General features: G+C 38.1%; 2 protein-coding genes across 3 annotated transcripts; one reads left to right on the forward strand and one right to left on the reverse strand.

Annotated features, from left to right (window-relative positions):
* Positions 1-246: 246 nt before the first annotated feature.
* METTL5 (methyltransferase like 5) lies at positions 247-9,372 on the forward strand. 2 transcript variants are annotated; one of them, XM_036253647.1, is made up of 7 exons: positions 247-694; positions 2,575-2,689; positions 3,536-3,717; positions 4,892-4,974; positions 7,301-7,352; positions 8,847-8,896; positions 9,275-9,372. In XM_036253647.1, the coding sequence occupies exons 1-7, from the start codon at positions 586-588 to the stop codon at positions 9,311-9,313; spliced, it is 630 nt and encodes a 209-aa protein (XP_036109540.1). In that variant the 5' UTR covers positions 247-585; the 3' UTR covers positions 9,314-9,372. The 2 variants fall into 2 exon arrangements, with proteins under 2 accessions (XP_036109540.1, XP_036109541.1); XM_036253648.1 differs by having other exon boundaries at positions 7,276-7,352; positions 9,275-9,354.
* On the reverse strand, positions 9,223-20,564 carry SSB (small RNA binding exonuclease protection factor La). Its single transcript, XM_036253649.1, has 12 exons — positions 20,474-20,564; positions 18,809-18,880; positions 15,442-15,545; positions 15,182-15,356; positions 13,989-14,096; positions 13,802-13,902; positions 11,943-12,014; positions 11,305-11,347; positions 10,524-10,664; positions 10,016-10,202; positions 9,753-9,884; positions 9,223-9,466 (listed from the first exon to the last, which is right to left on the reverse strand). Exons 2-12 carry the CDS (start codon positions 18,869-18,871, stop codon positions 9,378-9,380), a joined length of 1,215 nt encoding a protein of 404 aa, XP_036109542.1. The 5' UTR covers positions 18,872-18,880; positions 20,474-20,564; the 3' UTR covers positions 9,223-9,377.
* Between the last annotated feature and the right edge of the window lie 488 nt (positions 20,565-21,052).

The following is a 21,052-nucleotide window of genomic DNA, read 5'->3' on the forward strand; positions in this document are numbered from 1 at the left end:
ACCCTCTGTTCCCCTATCATTTGAGGGTCTGCTGGTACTCAACAAAAGCTGGAGAGTAACGGCTATGTAACAGGCGGCGGGGCCGGCCGCACGGCTGCGAGAAGGGCGGGCTCTGTCGGTGGTGCGGCCCGGCCTGGAGGTGGATGAGGACCTCGAGTCGGCAGCGGAACTGGTGAGCCGGGCCGCGGTTGCAGCTCGGCAAGGGACCACCGGGAGCGCGTTGTTAGCGGCGCTTCCGGTACCGGCCGTGGCGCTAGCAGCCTCTTAAAATGCCCCCGCGCGGTGCATGAAACCCAGGCTGGAGCCGCCGCTGATTCCGAGAATCCCAAGATCCGCGCGGGATTCCCTGGAGGCCCGGGTCAAAGGCAGGCGTGGACTCCACCCGCCGCGAGCGCCAGGAGGAGCGCGGAAACGGCCTGGGCCGGTGTGTCCTTCGCGTCCTCGGTCCCCTGCCCGGCCCCGTGGCCAGCGGCGCTGAAACATGGCGGGGGGTTGGGGTATGGGAAGTGCAGGTTAAATACATTTCTCTACAGATCCAGTGCTGTTAAACTCTGAGAATCTGCACTTAAAAAAAAAAAAAAAAAAATGAAGAAATTAAGGCTTAAGGAACTAGAGAGTCGCCTGCAACAAGTGGATGGATTCGAAAAGCCCAAACTACTTCTAGAACAGTATCCCACCAGGCCGCACATTGCAGGTAGGGCTGCTGGTGACCACGCCTTTGCTTCGCAGGTTGGTTAGCCCTGTCTACGCTCTCGTAATGAAATGAGTACAGTTATTTAGATACAAAGAACGCCCAGAGAAAATCTGCTGAGAGATTACATATCACGGTAGAGAGGACTTCCTGGACACCGCACCTAAAGACTTCCCGTGCACAGATACACACATTGTCATTTTACTGTTTGTTTTTTGCATACCCCTTAAAACTGTCAGACACCTTTTAATGTTTTCTCATAAATTCCTTGAGGGCAAAGAATTTGTTGGTCTTGTTCAGACAATTCCCAGTACCTGAAGAGTTTCTAGTACTAGTTAGAAGCTCAGTAAATATTTGCTAAATAAGGATCAATTTCCTATTGCAACGAAGTGTCAGCACAGAGATTTCTATGCTATAATCTGCCCTAGAAATGAATACTAGAGTTGCTAGCTGAAGGACTGAGTTTAACAAATCCAGAATAGGTGCTATATAAATATGAGGATGCATTTCAATTGAAAAAATGATCTGAGAATCAGCAGTGTTGCTTGATGTGAGAGATCGATACCAGTAATACAGGAGAGAATACAGGAAAACCCATTCATGTTTAATAAACATATTACTAAGGCCATTGGGGAGTCTTAGGAAAATTAATTTGTCGGCAACACCAGCAAGGAGGAAACTCATCCAACTCCAACATAGCTGCCAATGAAAGTCAAGAAAAATGTATGCGTACCTGCACTTAACTCCAACATACTGTTATAATTTCAAACAAAAATTGACACAAAACTGTGTCTGGGTTAAGACCAGTTTACTCAATTTAGATAATGACTTCTTTAATATCTTCTGATTATAGGGTTTCTAACTGGAATCCCATTTTTTAAAAGACCCGTTTCCCACCCAGTGTGTAACATGCACATAGATGTGTTAATTCTTTACCAGCTTCAGAGTCACCAACACCTGCAGCAATAATCAGGACAGTGCAGTCAGCCTGAGATGTCCTATATGTGTGGTTTTTATAAAACCTCTGGATCCTGGGGCATCAGTGATGGCCAGTAATCCTTGCAGGGTTCAGATATCCATAGGGAGATATCAGTGGTATTGCACACGAGTAACCTTCAGTGTATACCAGACCTTTGTGTATTTGAAATATCCCTTTCCAATCTCAGCAGCTTCTGCTCTACTCCTCAGTAGTTCTGTCAGGTCTTATTGGTAGATTATGAATATATGTATCTCTAGATCAGAAACATATGTGTCTGAATATGTGAGCTTAAAAGTTATATTGTGGTTGTAAGTCTTTTCCTTTCCCATTCTAGACTAAGTGTATGGTACCTGGTGACAGATTTGTTGCAAAAAAGTTCTGTGCTATTTTAATGTGAATGCTGTGGATCCCAGACTTACAGATTTCACAAATCAGTAATATTTCAAAATAATTTTGGACACTGACACAGGATTGCCAAGTTTATAAAGGAAAGATATTTTTTTAAATCAATTTACTCTTACTATCCTTTCATAAAAATATTTCAACATCAAAGAAAACTGACGTAGTATGTGTGTATGGCAATGGTTTGAATAGGCTGAGGAAAAATAAAACATTTTGATCTTATTTTTCTCATTTTACCTCAAAGTTTTGTCATTCTTGGCATTGTCAGCAGAGTCTAGTTTTGGGGAACCACTGGTATGTGTTTCACTGTTTTTTGTGAGGCCTTGTGTTACATACCAATTTATTATGCCTTGTTTTTTTGTTTTTGTTTTTGTTTTTTAATTTGTAATGCCATCTGGGGGAGGAGTAGATAATGAAAGACAAATCGTTTTAAAGTCATTTTCACAAATTGGATTTTGGTCATCAACTTACTTATTCTCAAATGTGTTTCTTTATCTTTTAGCATGTATGCTCTATACAATTCATAATACTTATGATGACATTGAAAATAAAGTTGTTGCAGATCTAGGATGTGGCTGTGGAGTACTTAGCATCGGAACTGCAATTTTAGGAGCAGGGTAGGTGATAACAGTATATACTATGTGGTATGTGGTGGCTTTAATAAGCACAAATAGGATCAACTGATTATATTTATGGGACTCTGTAGTATGAGATGAGGGGATCAAGAATCCGATAATGAGTAGATTTTGAATGAGCAAAACAAATTAAAGAACAAAACAGACGTGACTGGCTTTGTTAAGTGGTTAGAGCATCAACCTGCAGACTGAAGCGTACTTACCTGGAGTTGCAGGTTCAATCCTGCGGATCTTGCCAGAGGCAAACAATCAATGTGAAATCTCTCACATGGATGTCTCTCTCTCTCTCTCTTCCTCTTCTTCCCTCCCTTCCCTGCTTTCTAAAAATCAATGAGAAAATATCCTCAGGTAAGGATTAACCAGGAAAAAAAACAAAACAGTAACAGCCAACAGGCAAATGCCTCCCTTGTGTACAAACCTGAGTTTCTAATCCCTGCCAGGTTGGGAAATAATGCTTTTGAAAGGTAACGCTCACTCTTTCTTTGCCAGTTGGGTTAAAAAGGTTATGGTTTTTTAAAATTTATTTTTAAAGTTACTTTTTAAAAGATATGTTTTTACTGATTTTTTAGAGAGAGGAAGAGATAGAAACATTGATGTGAGAGAGAAACATTAATCAGCTGCCTCCTGTATGCCCCCACTGGGGATTGAGCCTGAGAGCCCGCAACCCTGGCATGTGCCCTGACCAGGAATTGAACCTGGATCTCTCAGTCCATGGGACAATGCTCAATCCACTGAAGCACACTGGCCCGGCAAGGTTATGGTTTTTATTGTATTATTGTTTTGACTTGGAAGCTCTAAGTACTCACTTTTTGTGTTTTGTATTTTTAGGCTGTGTGTTGGATTTGACATAGACGAAGATGCATTGGAAATATTTAATAGGAATGTGGAAGAGTTCGAGTTAACAAATGTTGACATGGTTCAGTGTGATGTGTACTCATTATCTAACACAATGTCCAAGTCATTTGATACAGTAATTATGAATCCTCCCTTTGGGACCAAAAATAATAAAGGTTAGTAACAAGAATCAGGTCTATTGGTTTTAAAAACCACTTGCTCTTTGTCCAGCTGGTATTGCTCAGTGGGTTGAGCATCAGTCCCATGGACTGAAAGGTCCCAATCTGATTCCCAGTCAGGGCACATGCCCCAGTTTCGGGCTTGATCTCCAATGGGGAGCATTCAGGAGGCAGCTGATTGATGTTTTTCTCTCACATCGATGTTTCTCCCACTCTAAAAAATCAATAAAAAGATATTAAAAAAAAAAAAACTTGCTCCTTGATTGTTTGGATTAAGTGATTTTATCACTCTTCATTAAATAAACCAATCTCTTATCTGTATAGTTATTACAATTTCAATTTGTTTATTGCATGGATAGGGAATTGAATTTTTCAAATTTTGTTTTCACAAATTTATACTAAGTGATAAAACTTTAATTCATTTATTTATACTCTACCTGGTTTCAAGAATGATTTGCCTAACCCTTATGAATGATTATGAATACTATAAAGAATTTTATACATTTAGAACCTCTTTTTAATGCCTTAACACACCTGAGGGTTTCATCATGTGTCCATCAGTAACAGTGACTCACTGTGGTTTTTTATTTTGTGTATGCTGTGTGCAAGAAGAATAGGAAGTCAGTAAAAAGAGTAAAAGACATTCATACTTTATTTTTTAAATATGTTTTTATTGATTTTTTAGAGAGAGGAAGGGAGAGATGGAAACATCGATGTGAGAGAGAAACATCCATCAGCTGCCTCCTGCACGCCCTTTACTGGGGATAGAGCCCACAAACAACCCAGGCATGTGCCCTGACCAGGAATCAAACTGGGACCCCTCAGTTCATGGGACGATGCTCAATCCATTGAACCACACCAGCCAGCAACATGCATAGTTTAAAAACACCTCCTTGCACCCCCTCCACCACCTGATTCTGTTTACTACTCTATCCTCTTTGAAAGTCATTTATTTGGAATGATACTTACATTTTTACTTTATCCTATTCAAATAAGACAGTATAATTCTGGTTTTATTCTGGCAACTTTATATTTAGATGTTTTACCCTGTCTTTTTGCAGAAAGAATCTGAAGTGGCTAATTTGGTATTTATTTTTAATTGGTATTCATTGAATCTTCTATTTTGGTAACAGGTATATAATGTAAATTAGAGCTTTTTTACTCTTAACAGGGACAGATATGGCATTTCTGAAGACTGCTTTGGAAATGGCAAGAACAGCAGTATATTCTTTACACAAATCCTCAACTAGAGAAGTAAGTTCAAATCATCATGATATTGTGCCACTTATTTTTAAAATCAGGCAGATTTGTTCAGGCAGGCACTGTTACCAGGAAAAAGACTCTAATTCAGGAGTAGAGAAGTATAGTATAGCTAGGGTTAAAATACATCCTATTTGCCTGGGTAAATCCTGATTGATGCCTTAGTCCCAGTGGCCCTGTGTGGCCTGGTGAACACAAGTAGGGTAGTAAGGCTGGATTTTCAAGACCCCTGAGCCTGGAGCTAAACTGATCTGAGTTCATAACCCACTTCTTCCATCATTCTTCTTGCCAGAATGTAACACATGGGGGTATATAAGATGTGTTCCAGAAAATTGGGGGTGAGGGGGTACATTTTTTTGGTGTCAAAATAACATAGTGATCAAGAACACAGACGATAGAGTTAGACTACCTAGGTTCAGATCCAAATTCTGCTGCTTCCCAGCTGTTATCTTGGTCAAGGTACTTGAATTCATTTTCATCACCAATACTGTACTCACCTGTACTCTTGTAGTATAAGGACATTGTATAAGTTTTTTATAGAAATAAATGCAATATAAGTATCCTGGCAGATATGCTAATAAACTGTGTGATTCTCAAAGCTGTTGCCATATCTTTCTTCATTAGGCAATGTGAGAATTTAGTTCTTGGCTCATATCTAAAGCAAAGTACATAAGCCAGGCACTGTTCTTTCAGTGTTTATCCCAGACTTACCTGATTGATTCATATGAAGTCTCTGCCAGCACCAAGCACATTCCATTGTATAATATCTTTAGAGAGAGAGAGACAGACAGGCAGGCATCGATTTGTTGTTCCACTTATTTATGCATTCATTGGTTGCTTCTTGTGTGTGCCCTGACCAATGATCAAACCCACAACGTTTGTATATCTGGACAACGCTCTAGCCAACTGAGCTACCAGGCGGGGGCCATTGTATACTCTAATATCTAAAAATGTTCACTTACCTTAGGGCTCAGCTAGCAAAGAAATGTCATCAGAATATATTTCTTACAAATTTATCAAAGACCCTAAGGGTCCATTAAATTACAATATTATTTGTAATTGCAAAGAACTACAATATTATTTGCATTTCTGTATTATACAGAAATTCTAGATCTTAAAATGGGAAAATATGCCCAAACTGCGATTTATTATATTCAGTAAAAAAACTATAAGCATGAACATATTGTCAGCATTGTTTATAATGGAAATATCTGAACCTAAAATTTAGGGAAAGTTAAGTAGTTTATCAAGCAGCTTGATGCCAATGAAGTATTATGAACACTACCAACATGAACAAAATGCTTATACCAAATATTAATATCTCTAGATTTCTATTATTTCTAGAAAACTATGCACATAATTTATTTAGGGGATTATGGGCAAAATTTTTCCATTTATTTTATTTTTTATCCTCACTTGAGGACATTTTTCCATTTTTTGTTCAGATAGAATGGGAGGGAGAAAGAGGAAGAGAGAGAGAGAAACATCGATGTGAAAGGGACACATCGAGTGGCTGCCACCCACACAACCCAACCTTGGGCCGGAACCAAGGTATGTGCCCTTAGTGGGAACCAAACCCGGGTTTCTCTGGACCACAGGCCGACGCTCTAACTGCTGAACAAAACTGGCCAGGGCAACATTTTCCCATTTATATTAATGTTGAAGTGTTGTATATATTATTTTTAATTCATAAAGCAATTATGACAAATTAACCAAAAATTTTATGAAGTGGTTTAAGAATTTTAGACCTATAAGTAATTAACATTTAGTACTTACTGTGTGCCTGGACAGTTCAAAGCACTTTTTCATATTCCACAACAATCTGATGAGAGATACTACTATCCTCATTTAACAGATGAAGAAACTGAGGCACAAAAAGAATGAGTAGCTCAGGGTTACAAAGCCAGTAAGTAGCAGAGCGGTTCAAATGCAGGCAGTCTGGTTCCAGAGACCATGTTAACTACTGTACCATACTGTCACTGCCCATGTATATAGATCACTGTTGAATGGTTTCCAGGGTAGTTACATATATTGATGAAATAATGCAGCAGAAACTATGAGTACATTATGCACTTTGATGTGTTTCTGAAATAATAGCTTTATGCCTTGGATTTTATTTATGTAATTTGGCTCAGATGGTTAAATATATTGAAATGGCTTGGTTCCTTTATTTTCTAAATATGATACATTCAGTTGAAATAAATTTAAGGGTATAAATTCTAATGAAGTTTTAGAAGCTTGAAAACTTAATACCAAGTACTGGTAAAAAGCAACATAAAATTTTTTTTAAATCAGTTCACATTAACATGTTGTTGTTCAGCATATTCAAAAGAAAGCTGCAGAATGGAAAATCAAGGCAGACATCATTGCAGGTAAGAATTTCTAAGTTTCTCATAAAACAAATATCAACTCTAATTATCTAAGAAAGCCAAAATGCATCAGCCAAATCAGAATTTTTATACAGGTGCTGAGAAGATACTATAAATCATGTTTAGTGTGACAAAATGGACGTAGTTGGTAATAGGTAGCAAATGGAGTAAAGGCGGGGTGTCAATGTTTGGGTGACTGTCCCAATTTATATATGCATTTTACTGAAGTTAATAGTACTCAAATATTTGGTCACTCCAGGCTAAGACAGAATCCTATATAGCTTCAGTGACTACAAAACTTGGGTTTGAAGTTGATCAAACTTCAGTTTGAAATCCATTCACAAAAAATACCACTGGATTATGCCTGGATCACTTTTCTATTTCACTTTTCTAATTTCTCTTGAAGTCAAATAATACGAAGCTTTTCTTGTTTTGCTTTTTAGTGGGGGATAGAATATAACCATCCACACTGAGTAAATCATGCTTGATACATTTTTATTAGTAAATTGGATATTCACAAACATCAAAATGGGGAAAGCATACAAATAGAAGCTAACTGTAATCCAAATAATTTTGAAAAGCCTGAAATAAGAGTACAATAAGGGGGAAATGTTTTTTACACGATAATAAACTATAAACTAGCACTGTGGTGTTAACCATATAACTACGTCTATTACTGTTGTTAATAATTAATGTGTAAAAGGTCAGTCTTATTATATTCAGTACTGTCATTCCTTACGTAGTTTAAGGTTTTAGAATATGCAACATGAAGCACCCTTAGAACAATTCCAGTAGTATACCAGAGCCCTGCTACTCCAAATGTAGTCTTTAGATCATCAACATTGACAGTCCTTGGCAGCTTGTTAGACTTCACCCAGACCTACTACTGAATTATAACTTGCATCTCAACATTTGATTTGAAGGTGATTTGATTGCACATTAAAATTTGAAAGTTGTGACCTAGAGTTAGAATTTGTTGTAAAATATGAAGGGATAGGTAGACTCATTGCCATCCCTCTAAAATGTATCAGTACTAAGTTTGGAGAACCTGTATTATTCTTTAGAAAGAAAGAAAATGAAAAAAAAAAAAAGAGGGGCTTTCATTACTACCATTACTAAAATCCAGACAAAATTTTAAAATAAGCAGTATGAGATTGCTAGCTATCAATTAAGAAATTAAAAATAGGAAGGTTCTATCATTTTCATAGCATATCCTTTCTGTCCACTTACCCTTCTAAATTCTTCCCCATAACCTCAGATTTTGGTTTAAAGGACCAAAACAGCAGAAGTACCAAACTCAATTTGCCATGGCTAGTATCTTGCAGATATATCACAGCAGTCCTAAGATACCTACTTAAAAGTGACAGGTCTAAAACCTTCAGTTTACCAGCATTTGGTGCTTTCTTAATTCATGGGGTATTTTAATTCAAGGGTAGTAAATGCTTGGAAATAAAATTTTTATCCTTAGGGAGCTTTTCTGTTTTGTTTGTTTTATAGAGCTGAGATATGACCTGCCAGCATCATACAAGTTTCACAAAAAGAAATCAGTAAGTCTCTTGAACTTTACAATAAGTAATTATTTCTAATGTTATCAAGTTGCCTGAGTAAATACAGAAAGCCAGCCTGGGAGACATATTATGGAACAGCCTACAATCAACAGCCAGTACTGTAGATATAAGTTCTTTCTCAAATACTTTGGGCAGAAAAAGAAAAAATAAACTAAATTTTTGCTCTTTTTATATAGTATACATTTTATTATTTTGTACTAATACATTCTCATATTACAAAGGCAATTTAGTACAAGAATCTTTCTTTTGCTATTTGAATCATTTGAAATAACATACAACTGTACATAAAAAAAAAATCCTCATTTGGATAACAAAAAAACACAAGCTAAACAATAAAAAAATTTTCCTTTCTTACAGGTGGACATTGAAGTGGACCTAATTCGGTTTTCTTTTTAAAAGCCTCCAAAGACAAAAGCAGCTGAAAACCTAATTAAAATGAATAAAAAACTTGTTTATTAAACTACTGGTCTCCGGCACCATTTTCTGTTTTCTGCTGTTTTGATGCAGGTTCTTCTTTGTCTGTTTCTTCTCTTGCTCTTTTTACTGGTCCTATACAATAACAGAATTAATTTTTGTTAAGTTCACTGTAAGGATTACTCTATGCTAGTATTGAGCAGAATTACCAGTGAGAAAAGGCTTTTCCTTTAGTATGGACCTTCTGCTCTCTAAATTTATCTTCCAAACATCTTTGTTATCCACTAGTAAAAACAGCATAACCAGGGTAAATCACAATCCAAGAATATCACTCATCCAGAAACTGAAAAACCACATCACTGTTCTCTCCCACAAATAAACAATTTCTCATGAAAGTACCAAAGGACTTAGAAAAACTTACCAGATGCACCATTTTCATCACGTTCATCATCACTATCAAATTTAGTTTTCTTGCCCTGGAACTGTACTTTTCCTTTTGCAGACCCAGTCTGGGCAGCTTTATTTCCCTTTCCTTTTCCTTTAAATCTGCGACCTGCAGAGACAATTGAGAAGTCAGTAAAGAAATTTTTTTAAGTCTCTTGTCTCTGAACACCTATTACAATTTTTACTCAAGCAAATGAGTTTAAATAACCAAATTGTCAGAAAAATATCAGAACTGATGACCTTTTGACTTCCATTTGTTTAGGGATTCTTGTTGATCTTCTATGATTTTTTTCAATGCTTCTTTTTCTACATCTCCATCTAGTACTTCCCATGTCACTTCTCTGTTCCTTAATTGTAGGTTACCATTACTTGCATCTTTGGCTTTATCCAGTGCTTCCTTAGCTTTTTCTTTAAATAGAATTATTCCCTACACCAAAGACAAAAAGCCACATTCTTAAGTTTTTGGTCTCACAGTTAATACCTTCAAAGTAATTTTTCCTAGCCTGCGAAACCTCCCATGCCATTACCAGTTTCGATGAATATTAGTGAACATCAGGAGGGAAGTTACTACAAAACTTGAGTCACTGATCCAACAATTATTCACAGCATAACATAACATCAGATATCACATGGAGTTATAGCAATAACAAAACGGACAAGTAATAAAAAATTATGAATTATTTCATCTAAAAAATAATTTTCTATGGGTTTTTAAACAATGGCAAAAAGCACATGAATGTTTTCAAACCTCTTTTGCTCCTCTGACAAAGTCTATCCATTTTATTTCACCATGGTTTGAGAAAAGGATGTGCAAATCTTCTCTACAGGTCTGATCATCTAGGTCCCCCGAAAATTTCAACAAGCAGCCAATCTTTTCTTCTAGAGATTTCTATAAAAATATACAATGCAATAAAAGTATCGTAAAAGAAACCACAAATCAAAAATGGCTTTCATCACTCTATACCTATACAAGGTAAAGGCTAGAAACTAAAATGCTATTTTAAAGTAGTTTAATAGTTGGTACATTTCATCCTTTGTTCTACAATGGCTTCTGATTTCATTTATTTCTCCAACAAGTAGTATTTAATTAGTTATATAAATCTGGTTATTAAATTATCTCTGGATATGCCCTGGATGGTTTGGCTCAGCAATTATAGAGCGTCAGCCTGTGGACCAAAGGGTCATGGGTTCGATTCTGGTCAAGGGCATATACCTGGGTTGCAGGTTTGATCCCTGGCCCCTGCTGAAATCATGCAGGAGGCAACCAGTTAAGGTGTCTCCCTCGATGTTTCTTCTATCTCTCCCTTCCACTCTCTAAAAATCAATCAATGGAAAAAGATCCTCAGGTGACGATTAACAAAAAATAAAATAAATTATCTCTGGTTAAATAATAACTTTAGCCAATTGTATTTGGCTATTACTTTAGTGTAATAACAACTATAGAGTTGCTTACCTATTTTTTGTAAAAAGTCCTCAGACCTTTTATTCTCATAACTTTTAATTCTTATATATCAGTAATACATACTTACCATTTCAGCATTTTCTGCTAACTTTTGTTTTTCTTCTTGCTCTCTACAAATAAAAATGTAATTAGAATTTTTCCATTTACTAAATGAGAATATTAAATCCCAATGAAGATAACCTTGATCACGATCACTAAACAACCTACGAACCAAAGCCAGTCCTTAGAATTTCTGGTTGTCCAATGCTAGAGTGCAACACAATGTGGCCCCTCCCCAGACTATCAAAGCAGCTTAAGACATCAATGTTCACTCTGGCTGGTTTGGCTCAGCAGTAGAGCACTGGCCCATGGACCAATGAGTTGTGGGTTCAATGCCAGCCAAGGGCATGTACCTCGGTTGTGGTTCGTCCCTGGCCCTGGTCGGGGTCATGTGGGAGGCAACCAGTCAATGTGTCTCTCTCACATCAATCTTTCTCTTTCTCTTTCTCTCCCTCCATTCCTCCCCCTCTATCTGAAAATAGAGAAAGAATAATATCCTTGGGTGAGGATTTAAAAAAAGAAGACATCAATGTTCCATGACCAAAAGAAAGGCATATTGCTACTCATTTCAGAGCTCATCATCAGCTCATTTCCCAGAACCACTATCTATATACCTTTGTCAAAGATTTAAGGAATTAAAATGTTCTATTAGCTCTATTTACTTACTTTTTTGCTCGTAGTTTAGCTTCCACTTTATTTTGCTTTCTTTCTTCATTTTTTTTTGCAAAGTAATCTTCCCTAAAGGACACAAAATATAGAGGCTAAATTCATGAGAACAAAGATTTAAAATTATTTTGAATGATTTAAGACATGGCATAACGAATGTTATTTTTTCTATCAACATAATTACCTAAAAATTCAAAAGATGTCAAGGAAGTTACTCTTCTGTTTTTTTTAAGTAACAGCTTTACTAAGAAGTAATTCACATGCCATAAAATTCACTGTTTTAAAGTGTATAATTCAATGCCTTTTAATATATTCAGATTATACAATTACCACTATTATTTAATTTCAGAACATTTTCATGACCCCAAAAAGAAAACCCTTATCCATTAACAGTCTCATACTGGTTTTCATTTATCATTCATGTATTAAAAAAAAAAAAAAAAAGTAAACCAGAAATTATGTAAAATATTTTAAAGTTTCAGAGTTTTCACAAAAAGGAAAAAAATTCTAAAATCCCTCCCTGAAACCCAAGCTTAAGAACAACTGTAACATCACATTTAAAAATACATTTGAGCCCTGGCTGTTGTGGCTCAGTTGGGTGCTGTCCTGTGCACTGAAAGGTTGCTGGTTCGATTCCCGGTGAGGGCACATACCCAGGTTGTGGGCTTGATCCCTAGTGGGGGGGCATGCAGGAGGCAGCTAATCGATGTTACTCTCTCTCTCTCTCTCTCATCCTCTCTCTAAAAATTAAAAAAAAAAAAAAAAAATTTTTTTAAATACTCTTTTTGAGGGGCCCTGGCCAGGTGGCTCAATTGGGGTGTCGCCCTGAACATCGAAAGGTTTGGGGTTCGATTCCTGTAAGAGCACATACTTAAGCTGCAGATTTGATCCCTGGTCAGGGCGCATACAGGAGGCAACTGATCAATGTTCTCTCTCACATCGGTGCTTCTCTTCCTCTCTCAAAAATCAATAAAAACATATCCTCAGGTGGAGATTAAAAAAGAAAAAAATACTTTTGAGGGTTTAACACTGAGCATGATTCATCATAGTACATCTCTAAGTACACCCGGTTTAGTATACAGCATATTTAGAATACCATGTAATGTGAAAATAGGAGACTATGGTCCCACATCTAACTTTATCATGAAAATGCTCTGGTTTGTCCTAGTTTCTAGATGCACATATTAAAGAATGTGATCCAAATCTCTTCTCTATAATCCTTTGTACTATATAAAAATATAAGTTATATAATATATAGACTATGGGAAGAACAGATAAAAATTGTACAGTGGCCCTGGCCATTTGGCTCAACAGTTAGAGCATTGGCCTACGGTCCAGAGAGACCCAGGTTCGGTTCCCACTAAGCGGACGTACCTCGGTTGCGGTTTGTCCCCAGCCCTGGTTGGGGTCTTGTAGGTGGCAACCAGTTAATGTGTCTCTCACATCGATGTTTCTCTCTCTCTCTTCCTCCCTTTCTCCCTCCGCTCTCTCTGAAGACAAATGCAAAAAATGTCCTCTGGTGAGGATTAAAAAAAAAAAATTGTACAGTGATTTATTCTCTAACACAGTAAGCCCAAATTTTAGTATTCAGCCTGATTTTAAGTTTTAGATGCAAAATAAGTACTAAAACCTAACCTCCTTTATTAATTACTGATAGAAAATAGGTACTAATAAACACTTCTATATATTCTCAAAGAACTAATCATTTCCACCAAACAAATTTCAAGCATTTCTCAAAGGATGCCTATGGATACCAAAACTACTGGCCTTATAGAGGATGCTACTCCCCACTCCTTACCCCAGGGGTGTCAATTCCATATAACTAAGTGGTCAGAAGAAAAATCAGCAAAAAGACTTACTTGAAAAGTATCAGCAGATCTGTGTCTTTGTACTTTTGTCCTGGGGTCTCCACAAACTTTTTAGCAGATTCAATGCTATCAAACACAGCAAATATTGATCCCTTTTAAAAGGGGAAGAAATATTTTTTTAAAGTTATGTCTCATATATTTTTCATCTAGAAAGTCTGTTACATCATACCAACCTTACCTTAAATGCTTTGTGCAATGTTCTTCTCATCTGAATATTCAGTACTTGACCTTTATCTTCTAACCATTCTTTTATGTCATCAAGGGTTGCATCAGTAGGGAAGCCTTTCTGTGAATAGGAAGAAATGTACAAATGACTTCTCAGGTAAACAATCAGCCAGAAATTCTGAATCCTTTTGTCTTGAAATGAAGCCAGGATATCCCTCCCTCCCTTTCAAATGTTTAATAGGTCTAGTTAATAGTCATTACTATCCAGTGCAATAAAAGCGACTTTTTATTTTATCCTCACCTGAGGACATTTTTTCATTTTTTGTTCATATAGAGTGGGCAGGGGAGAGAGGAAGAGAGAGAGAGAGAGAGAGAAACATTAACGTGAAAGGGACACATTGAGTGGTTGCCACCCGCGTGACCCAACCAGGGCCGGGGACAAACTGCAACCGAGGTACATGCCCTTAGAGGGAACTGAACCCAGGTCTCTCTGGACCCCAGGCCAACACTCTAACCGCTGAGTCAAACAGGCCAGGGCAATAAAAGTCACTCTTTTATCTTGGATTCAATTCAGTTGGGGCAAGGTAAAACAAAATTAATCACGCATTAATGACTGTTGAAGTTGGATAATGGTACATTAATATACCCAATTTACTTTTGTATGTCTGAAATTTTCCAGAATAAAATAACTACTTAAAAATATGCTAAAAGTTTAGCCCGGCTAATGTGGCTCAGTAGTTGAGTGTTGACCCATGCACCAATAGGTCACCAGTTGGATTCCCGGTCAGGGCACATGCCCAGGTTGTGGGCCGGGTCCCCAGTGGGGGGCACACAGGAGGAGGCCAATTGATGTTCTCTCTCATCGATGTTTCTCTCTCCCTAAAATCAATAAAAAAAAAATTTTTTTTTAAAGATATGTTGAAAGTTTAGATAATAAATAAGAACAGATGATACGCACTTGGTGCTTACAAAATGCTAAAGATTTTGTCCGATGCTATATATAGGTTTGTCATTTAATTCCCACAACAGTTCAATAACATAAAAATATTACCCTCATGTATGAGGTTAAGAATACACAGTAAGTGGTGAGAGACATATAGAAAGTAGTAAAGTCATGATTGCTGAGCCCCTATTCTTACCAACTCTACTATCAGTTCTTTCTAAGTAAATATAAGATACAATTAAGTGCATTAAAGGCCCACTTACGATATAAACAGATCTGTTTTTTACATCATTTTTATACTCATCAGTCACTTCAGGGAGGGGTTTGTTTGGAGATCTTCTGATTTTGGTTTTATCTTCACTTATTTCCATGAGTTCTGCCTTTGACTTGCTCAATGCTTCTACTATTACATTAAAATCTGTTGTTAGACGGTTTAACCTGAAGAACATGTATAAAAGCACTGTAAGACTTAGTATTAGCACTTAACAGAAAATCTAAAGATGGTTTTTAAAAGGTTTTTTACCTATTGAATTTTATCATTATTTCCAAAGGTACCCAGCCTTCATCCAGTTTGATTTGTTCCTTTAAAAATTTGTCTCGTGGCAAATTGAAGTCACCAAAATAATACTGCAAGATAATTACAATATATTTCAGATCATTGTATAATACTGACTCCAACTCTGGAGGGTTTTTTTTTTAATCCTCACCTGAGGACATTTTTGCATTAATCTTCAGAGACAGTGGGAGGGAGAGGGGGAGAAAGAGAGAAAGAGAAACATCGATGTGAGAGAGACACATCGAGTGGCTGCCACCCACATGACCCCAACAGCAGCCGGGGACAAACTGCAACCGAGTTCCATGCCACTAGTGGGAACCGAACCCAGGACTCTCTGGTCCACGGGCCAACGTTCTAACCACTGAGCCAAACTGGCCAGGGCTGGAGGGTTTTTTTTTTTTTAAATTACCATTACATCACTAGGTTCTACTCTTTAAAAATACATGTCATGCCCTGGTCAGTGTGACTCAGTTAAGCATCATCTCAAGCACCAAAAGGTCACCAGTTTGATTCCCAGTCAGGGAACGTGTCTGGGTTGTGGGCTCAATCCCCAGGTGGGTTAGGGTAGGGGAGTCTTGTGCAGGAGGCAGGTGATCAATGTTTCTCTCTCACATTGATGCGTCTCTGTCTCTCCCTACCTCATCCTTCCTCTCTCTAAAGTCAATAAAAACCTTTAAAAACATACATGTCATAGTTTAAGTGATGAGAAATATTTTCTCCTAAATATACTATAATTAAATGTTTATAATGCAGAATTAAAAGGTAAAACTAAAACTGATTATTTAAACAATGTAATTAACAGATATGTCAACAACAAATAAAAACATATATAAGAATTTAGTATATAGCCCAGCTGGTGTGGCTCAGTGGTTGAGCATTGACCCACGCACCAAGAGGTTGCTAGTGCGATTCCCAGTCAGGCACATGCCTAGGATGTGGGCCCGATCCCCAGAGGGGGCATGCAGGAGGCAGCCAGTTGATGCTCTCTCTCATCGATGTTTCTATCCTTCTCTCCCTAAAAATTAATTAAGAAAAAAAAAAAAAGAATTTAGTATATAAAAAAACCACTTGCTTCAAATCAGTGTGGAAAGAATTTAAAAACTGGAATAAACTAGTTAGTCACTCTAATTTTTTAAAGTTAGAAGTGCATATCTAATTTAAACATAGAGACACTCTTTCTCAGTATAAAAACAAAGAAAAAACTATACATGAGAAGGCCCAAGTGTGACTACTTGGAATGCCAAAAAGTATGACAAACACAGAAATTTGTTAATTGTTCTTAAAAATCAAAGGGGAAGAAAAAAAACCCAGAAAAATGAATAAAAGACATTAAAAAATTACTAAAACTAAACATGTACTATAAACATAAGTTCAACCTCATTATTAATCAAAGAAATTTAAATTAATAAAATAGCATTTTTCACCTGACAAATTGGCCAAAATTCTAAAAACCAGCATATACCATATTGGCCTGAACACAGAGAAATGGTCATGCAGGAAGAGATGTAAACTGGCTATAAGTATTCAAAGTTTTTTAAAAATGTGCATAACCCTTGAGCCAGCAGATCTCATTCCAGGAGAAATTTTATCTTACTATCTTTTTTTTTTTAAATCCTCACCTGAGATATTTTTCCACTTATCTTCAAATAGAGTGAGAGGGAGGGAGAGGGAGAAGGAGGAAGAAAGGGCGAGAGAGGGAGAGAGATACACATTTATTTGAGAGAGACACATCATCAATTGGTTGCCTGCCTCCTGCATGACTCCAACCAGGGCCGGGGACTGAACCGAAACCAAGGTATGTGCCTTTGACCAGAATAGAACCCGAGACTCCTTGGTCAGTGGGCCTACACTCTAACGGCTGAGCCAAACTGGCCAGGGCTAGGAATTTTATCTTAAATCAGTAAATACGATTACTAAGATTTATTTATAAAGCTGGGCCATTGTAGCTCACTGGTTGAATGTCAACAATGCACCAAGAGGTCATTAACTTTTTCTACATACATCTTTGTATTATTCTAAATATTAAACAGAATAATTTGTAATTTTTCTTCATAATTATAAAGAAATTAGCAACAAAAAAAAACTGCAGCATAGAAAATTTAAAATGGCTGAGAAATACAACTTAAAAAAAAAAGTTCTTAGAATTCCCAAAAACACACCAAATAAGATATTTTTTAGTAAGAACATTAAATATAAATTAAGAAATAATTTCCTGGGACATCTGTAATACTTTCAACAATAAAAAAAGGACATAAGCCCTGGCCGGTTTGGCTCAGCAGTTAGAGCGTCCGCCTGCGGTCCCGAGAGACCCGGGTTCGGTGTCCGCTAAGGGCATGTACCTCAGTTGCAGTTTGTCCCCGGCCCTGGTTGGTCGTGCGGGTGGCAGCCACTCGATGTGTCCCTTTCACATCGATGTTTCCCTCTCTCTCTTCCTCTCTCTCCCTCCCACTCTGTCTGTACAAAAAGTGGAAAAATGTCCTCGGGTGAGGATAAAAAATAAATAAATAAATAAAGGACATAATTTCCCACAGCAGTCATTATTATAAAGCTTCAACCTGTAAATACAAGACTTAAGTTCAAAAAACTGCTAAGAGGACTTTATAAACAGTTACTCTGTTAAAAGTTACAACAGCTGAGAACTATGTGGGCAGAAAAAAACTAAGATCTTCGAAAACATAAAGTGTTATTTAACAGGGAAGGTACTTTACAAAGAATTATGGTATCTCATTAAGTGCCAGGTACTCCACTGTATCTTTTATATTTTATTAAATGTAATCCTCACAATCACCTTATGAGGAAGGTACTGCTATTATACTCAATTTATAGACTAGGAAACTAAAGAAAAAAAGTTAAGTAACATTAATCTACAGTGTAATCTTTTAAAATATCTGTAGTTTTTGGGTTTCATAAACTGGCTCCACCAATATAAAACTGCCCAGCCAGTGTGGCTCAGTGAATTGAGCGTCATCCCATGGACTGAGAGGTCCAGTGCTATTCCTGGTCAGGGCGTATGCCCAGGCTGTGAGCTCGATCCCAGTGGAAGGTGTGCAGGAGACAGTCGATGGATGTTTCTCTCTTACATCAATGTTTCTCTCTCTCTCCCTTACTCTCTCTAAAAAAAAAGAAAAAAAGAAAAAAAAGAAAATCAATAAAAAATTAAAAATAAATAAAATGATATACCATATGTACAACTAAATCCAAGAATCAAAGACAAGCCAAATGTTGAATAGGTCAATATATGTACTGGAATTAAATGTTATTTCTGTATTTGTTTTGAGGCTCTAAATTTCTTTTCAAAGTTTGTTGTCACAGTCAAATAGTACAAGGATCATACCTCAATTTGATGACAGATTTTGGCCTCCAGAGCAGCCATTTCTTCATCACCATTTTCGGCCATTGTGGCTATCTGTAAATTTTTCCAAATTAGCATTTTTTTTTTTTTTACATAAAACTGAAGACCAGAAAAAGAAAATTTTAAAAGTATCAATGTCCCACTGTTTTCTTTAAAAACAAAAAAACAAATAAAGAATATTTAATTTCACAGGTTCAATTTCTCTACTTAATTCTCAAATTTCAACAAAAGAAAACTTTGGAATAAGTGATAGAAAATTGAAAAGCTATTAATAATACACATCCCTTTCAGTAAATCGCTGTTTCATCTTTTATAACAAAGCAAGCGGTTATGTTCATTATGGATCTCAGTCCCACTTGCTTGGTGTGGGTCAAATTCCTTTTAAAATTAATCACAGCTGACTTACTATAATCTTTATTAACAAAGATTAAATATGCTAACTTTAAGGTGAAAAAAATTCACATATTATCGCCAGAGTCCAGTGAGATGCTGCATATTAAGGAGCATATGGAAACGACAATTTGAGAGCCCGGAGACACTAAAAGCAATGATAACCTGGGAGTGTGCCTGCTCATTCACCAATACACTGGCCAACCAGCTTCCTGGTTAGCAGTGCAGGAAAAACGTGAGGCTGGGTTGCTAGGGACAAGAAACCAAGTCTCCTCACTTCAAATTACTTTCCTCCAGTGCTCAATTAAACCATGCAGCCATCCACATTGTACCAAATATACAGGAACTCATCAAGGATATCTGTCATTAGGTGACTATGTTGGTACACTTCTTGGAGGTGCTGCTAATACACTGTAATTATTTTGAACTAAGCTGGATGCACATGCACAGTGGGAGCTCTTGCAATGGTTCACATCTTACTACAAACTTTGTTCAATCTTATGCATTGGTTTGTCGACCACTATGTACATTCCTAACTTATTAAGCCACTTATAAAACAAAGGGTGAGATAAAAGAACTTGATTAGTCCCTACAAGACTTCTTGGCCTACCCAATTCTGGAACTTCATTTCATCATATTCTTTCCCGGAATGTACAACTAGATGTGAAGTATTAGCCATCGTTAATATTTCACTCAGACGCCTTGATGCGAGCGAGGGAATGAAGACCCCAAACCCCAGTGAGTTACGCCAGGAGAACACGCACAGCCCCGAATGCCGGGCCTCCACTCCGTCCCAAGGATCCAAGGAACCCTCCGGAGTTCCGCCGCGCCACCCTCCCGGAAACGTACACAGGTGGCCCCAAACGTCCGCCTTTGGCGACACTGTAAGACGGTGAAGGTGGGAAACTTCAAAGACGCAGGCGGTATGCGGCAGCTCCTGTCCAAAGACGCCTCCAGGGACCCATCCCAAAGCAACCATTGGCTTACTTGGGTCCTGCCACGTGCGCAGAAGCCTAGGTTCCAGCATTCCTCCCAGGGGCCCCTCCCCTCCCCTCCCTCCCTCCTCCTCTTCCTCCCCCCTCCTCCCGGACCAGTACGCCGCCTACGGCCGCGGCCCACGCGGCCCAGGACTCAAACCTGAGGAAGAGGAGCGGACGCGCCCAGCATGAGGTAGCAAAGAAAGGAAATGCGCCGTTGTGCACCACGCAAAGCAGGCCCTTTAGTACCTTCGTCTCATTAGCCCTCGGAGTTGCTCACCTTTAAGGTCCAGGTCCCACGGAGCCGGGCCACAGGATCACTAAGAGCGCCGCGCCACAGCGGCGTCGCCTCTTCTAACGCGCGCGCAAAGAAGATGGGGACTGTCCCGGCAGCCCCTGCGCCCAGTGGGCGTGGCTTGGGGAACGCAGAAGCTGGCGCCGGCGCTGTCGCCGCGTTTTGATGCCGAACTGTCCGGACACTACTGCCCACCCCGGCCCCCAAGGAATGGGGTGACGGTGTCCACCAGGATGGTGAAGAATGTTAGGGTAAATATTTATTTTTAAGTGTTTTGGCTTTCTTGGTTTTCTAAGGAGAGAGAGAAACATCATTTGTTGTTTCACTTATTTATGTATCCACTGGTTGCTTCTTTTATGTGCCCTGCCGGGTATTAAACCTGGCAACCTTGGTGTGGCAGACCTTGCTTGTAACCGTGAGCTGCCCGGCCAGGGCAGTAACAGTCATTTTAGAAAGCAACTTGGTAACATTTGCTAGAGTTTAAAACGTATATAGCAGATGGCCCTAAGTTCGCTCCTAATATATTCTAGGGAAATGTTCACATCTGTGCACAAGCATGTTCAA

Source organism: Molossus molossus, unplaced genomic scaffold (genome assembly GCF_014108415.1).
Source record: "Molossus molossus isolate mMolMol1 unplaced genomic scaffold, mMolMol1.p scaffold_m16_p_11, whole genome shotgun sequence".
NCBI lineage: Eukaryota > Metazoa > Chordata > Mammalia > Chiroptera > Molossidae > Molossus > Molossus molossus.

Coding starts and splice junctions, on each gene's coding strand:
- METTL5 (XM_036253647.1), top strand. CDS start 586: ATGAAGAAATTAAGGCTTAAGGAACTAGAGAGTCGCCTGCAACAAGTG. Junction 4,975..7,300: donor ACAAATCCTCAACTAGAGAA/GTAAGTTCAAAT, acceptor GTTGTTGTTCAG/CATATTCAAAAGAAAGCTGC. Junction 8,897..9,274: donor AGTTTCACAAAAAGAAATCA/GTAAGTCTCTTG, acceptor CCTTTCTTACAG/GTGGACATTGAAGTGGACCT.
- SSB (XM_036253649.1), bottom strand. CDS start 18,871: ATGGCCGAAAATGGTGATGAAGAAATGGCTGCTCTGGAGGCCAAAATC. Junction 11,348..11,942: donor GCTAAACTACGAGCAAAAAA/GTAAGTAAATAG, acceptor TTTTATTTGTAG/AGAGCAAGAAGAAAAACAAA. Junction 10,665..11,304: donor TAGCAGAAAATGCTGAAATG/GTAAGTATGTAT, acceptor ATATTTTTATAG/AAATCTCTAGAAGAAAAGAT.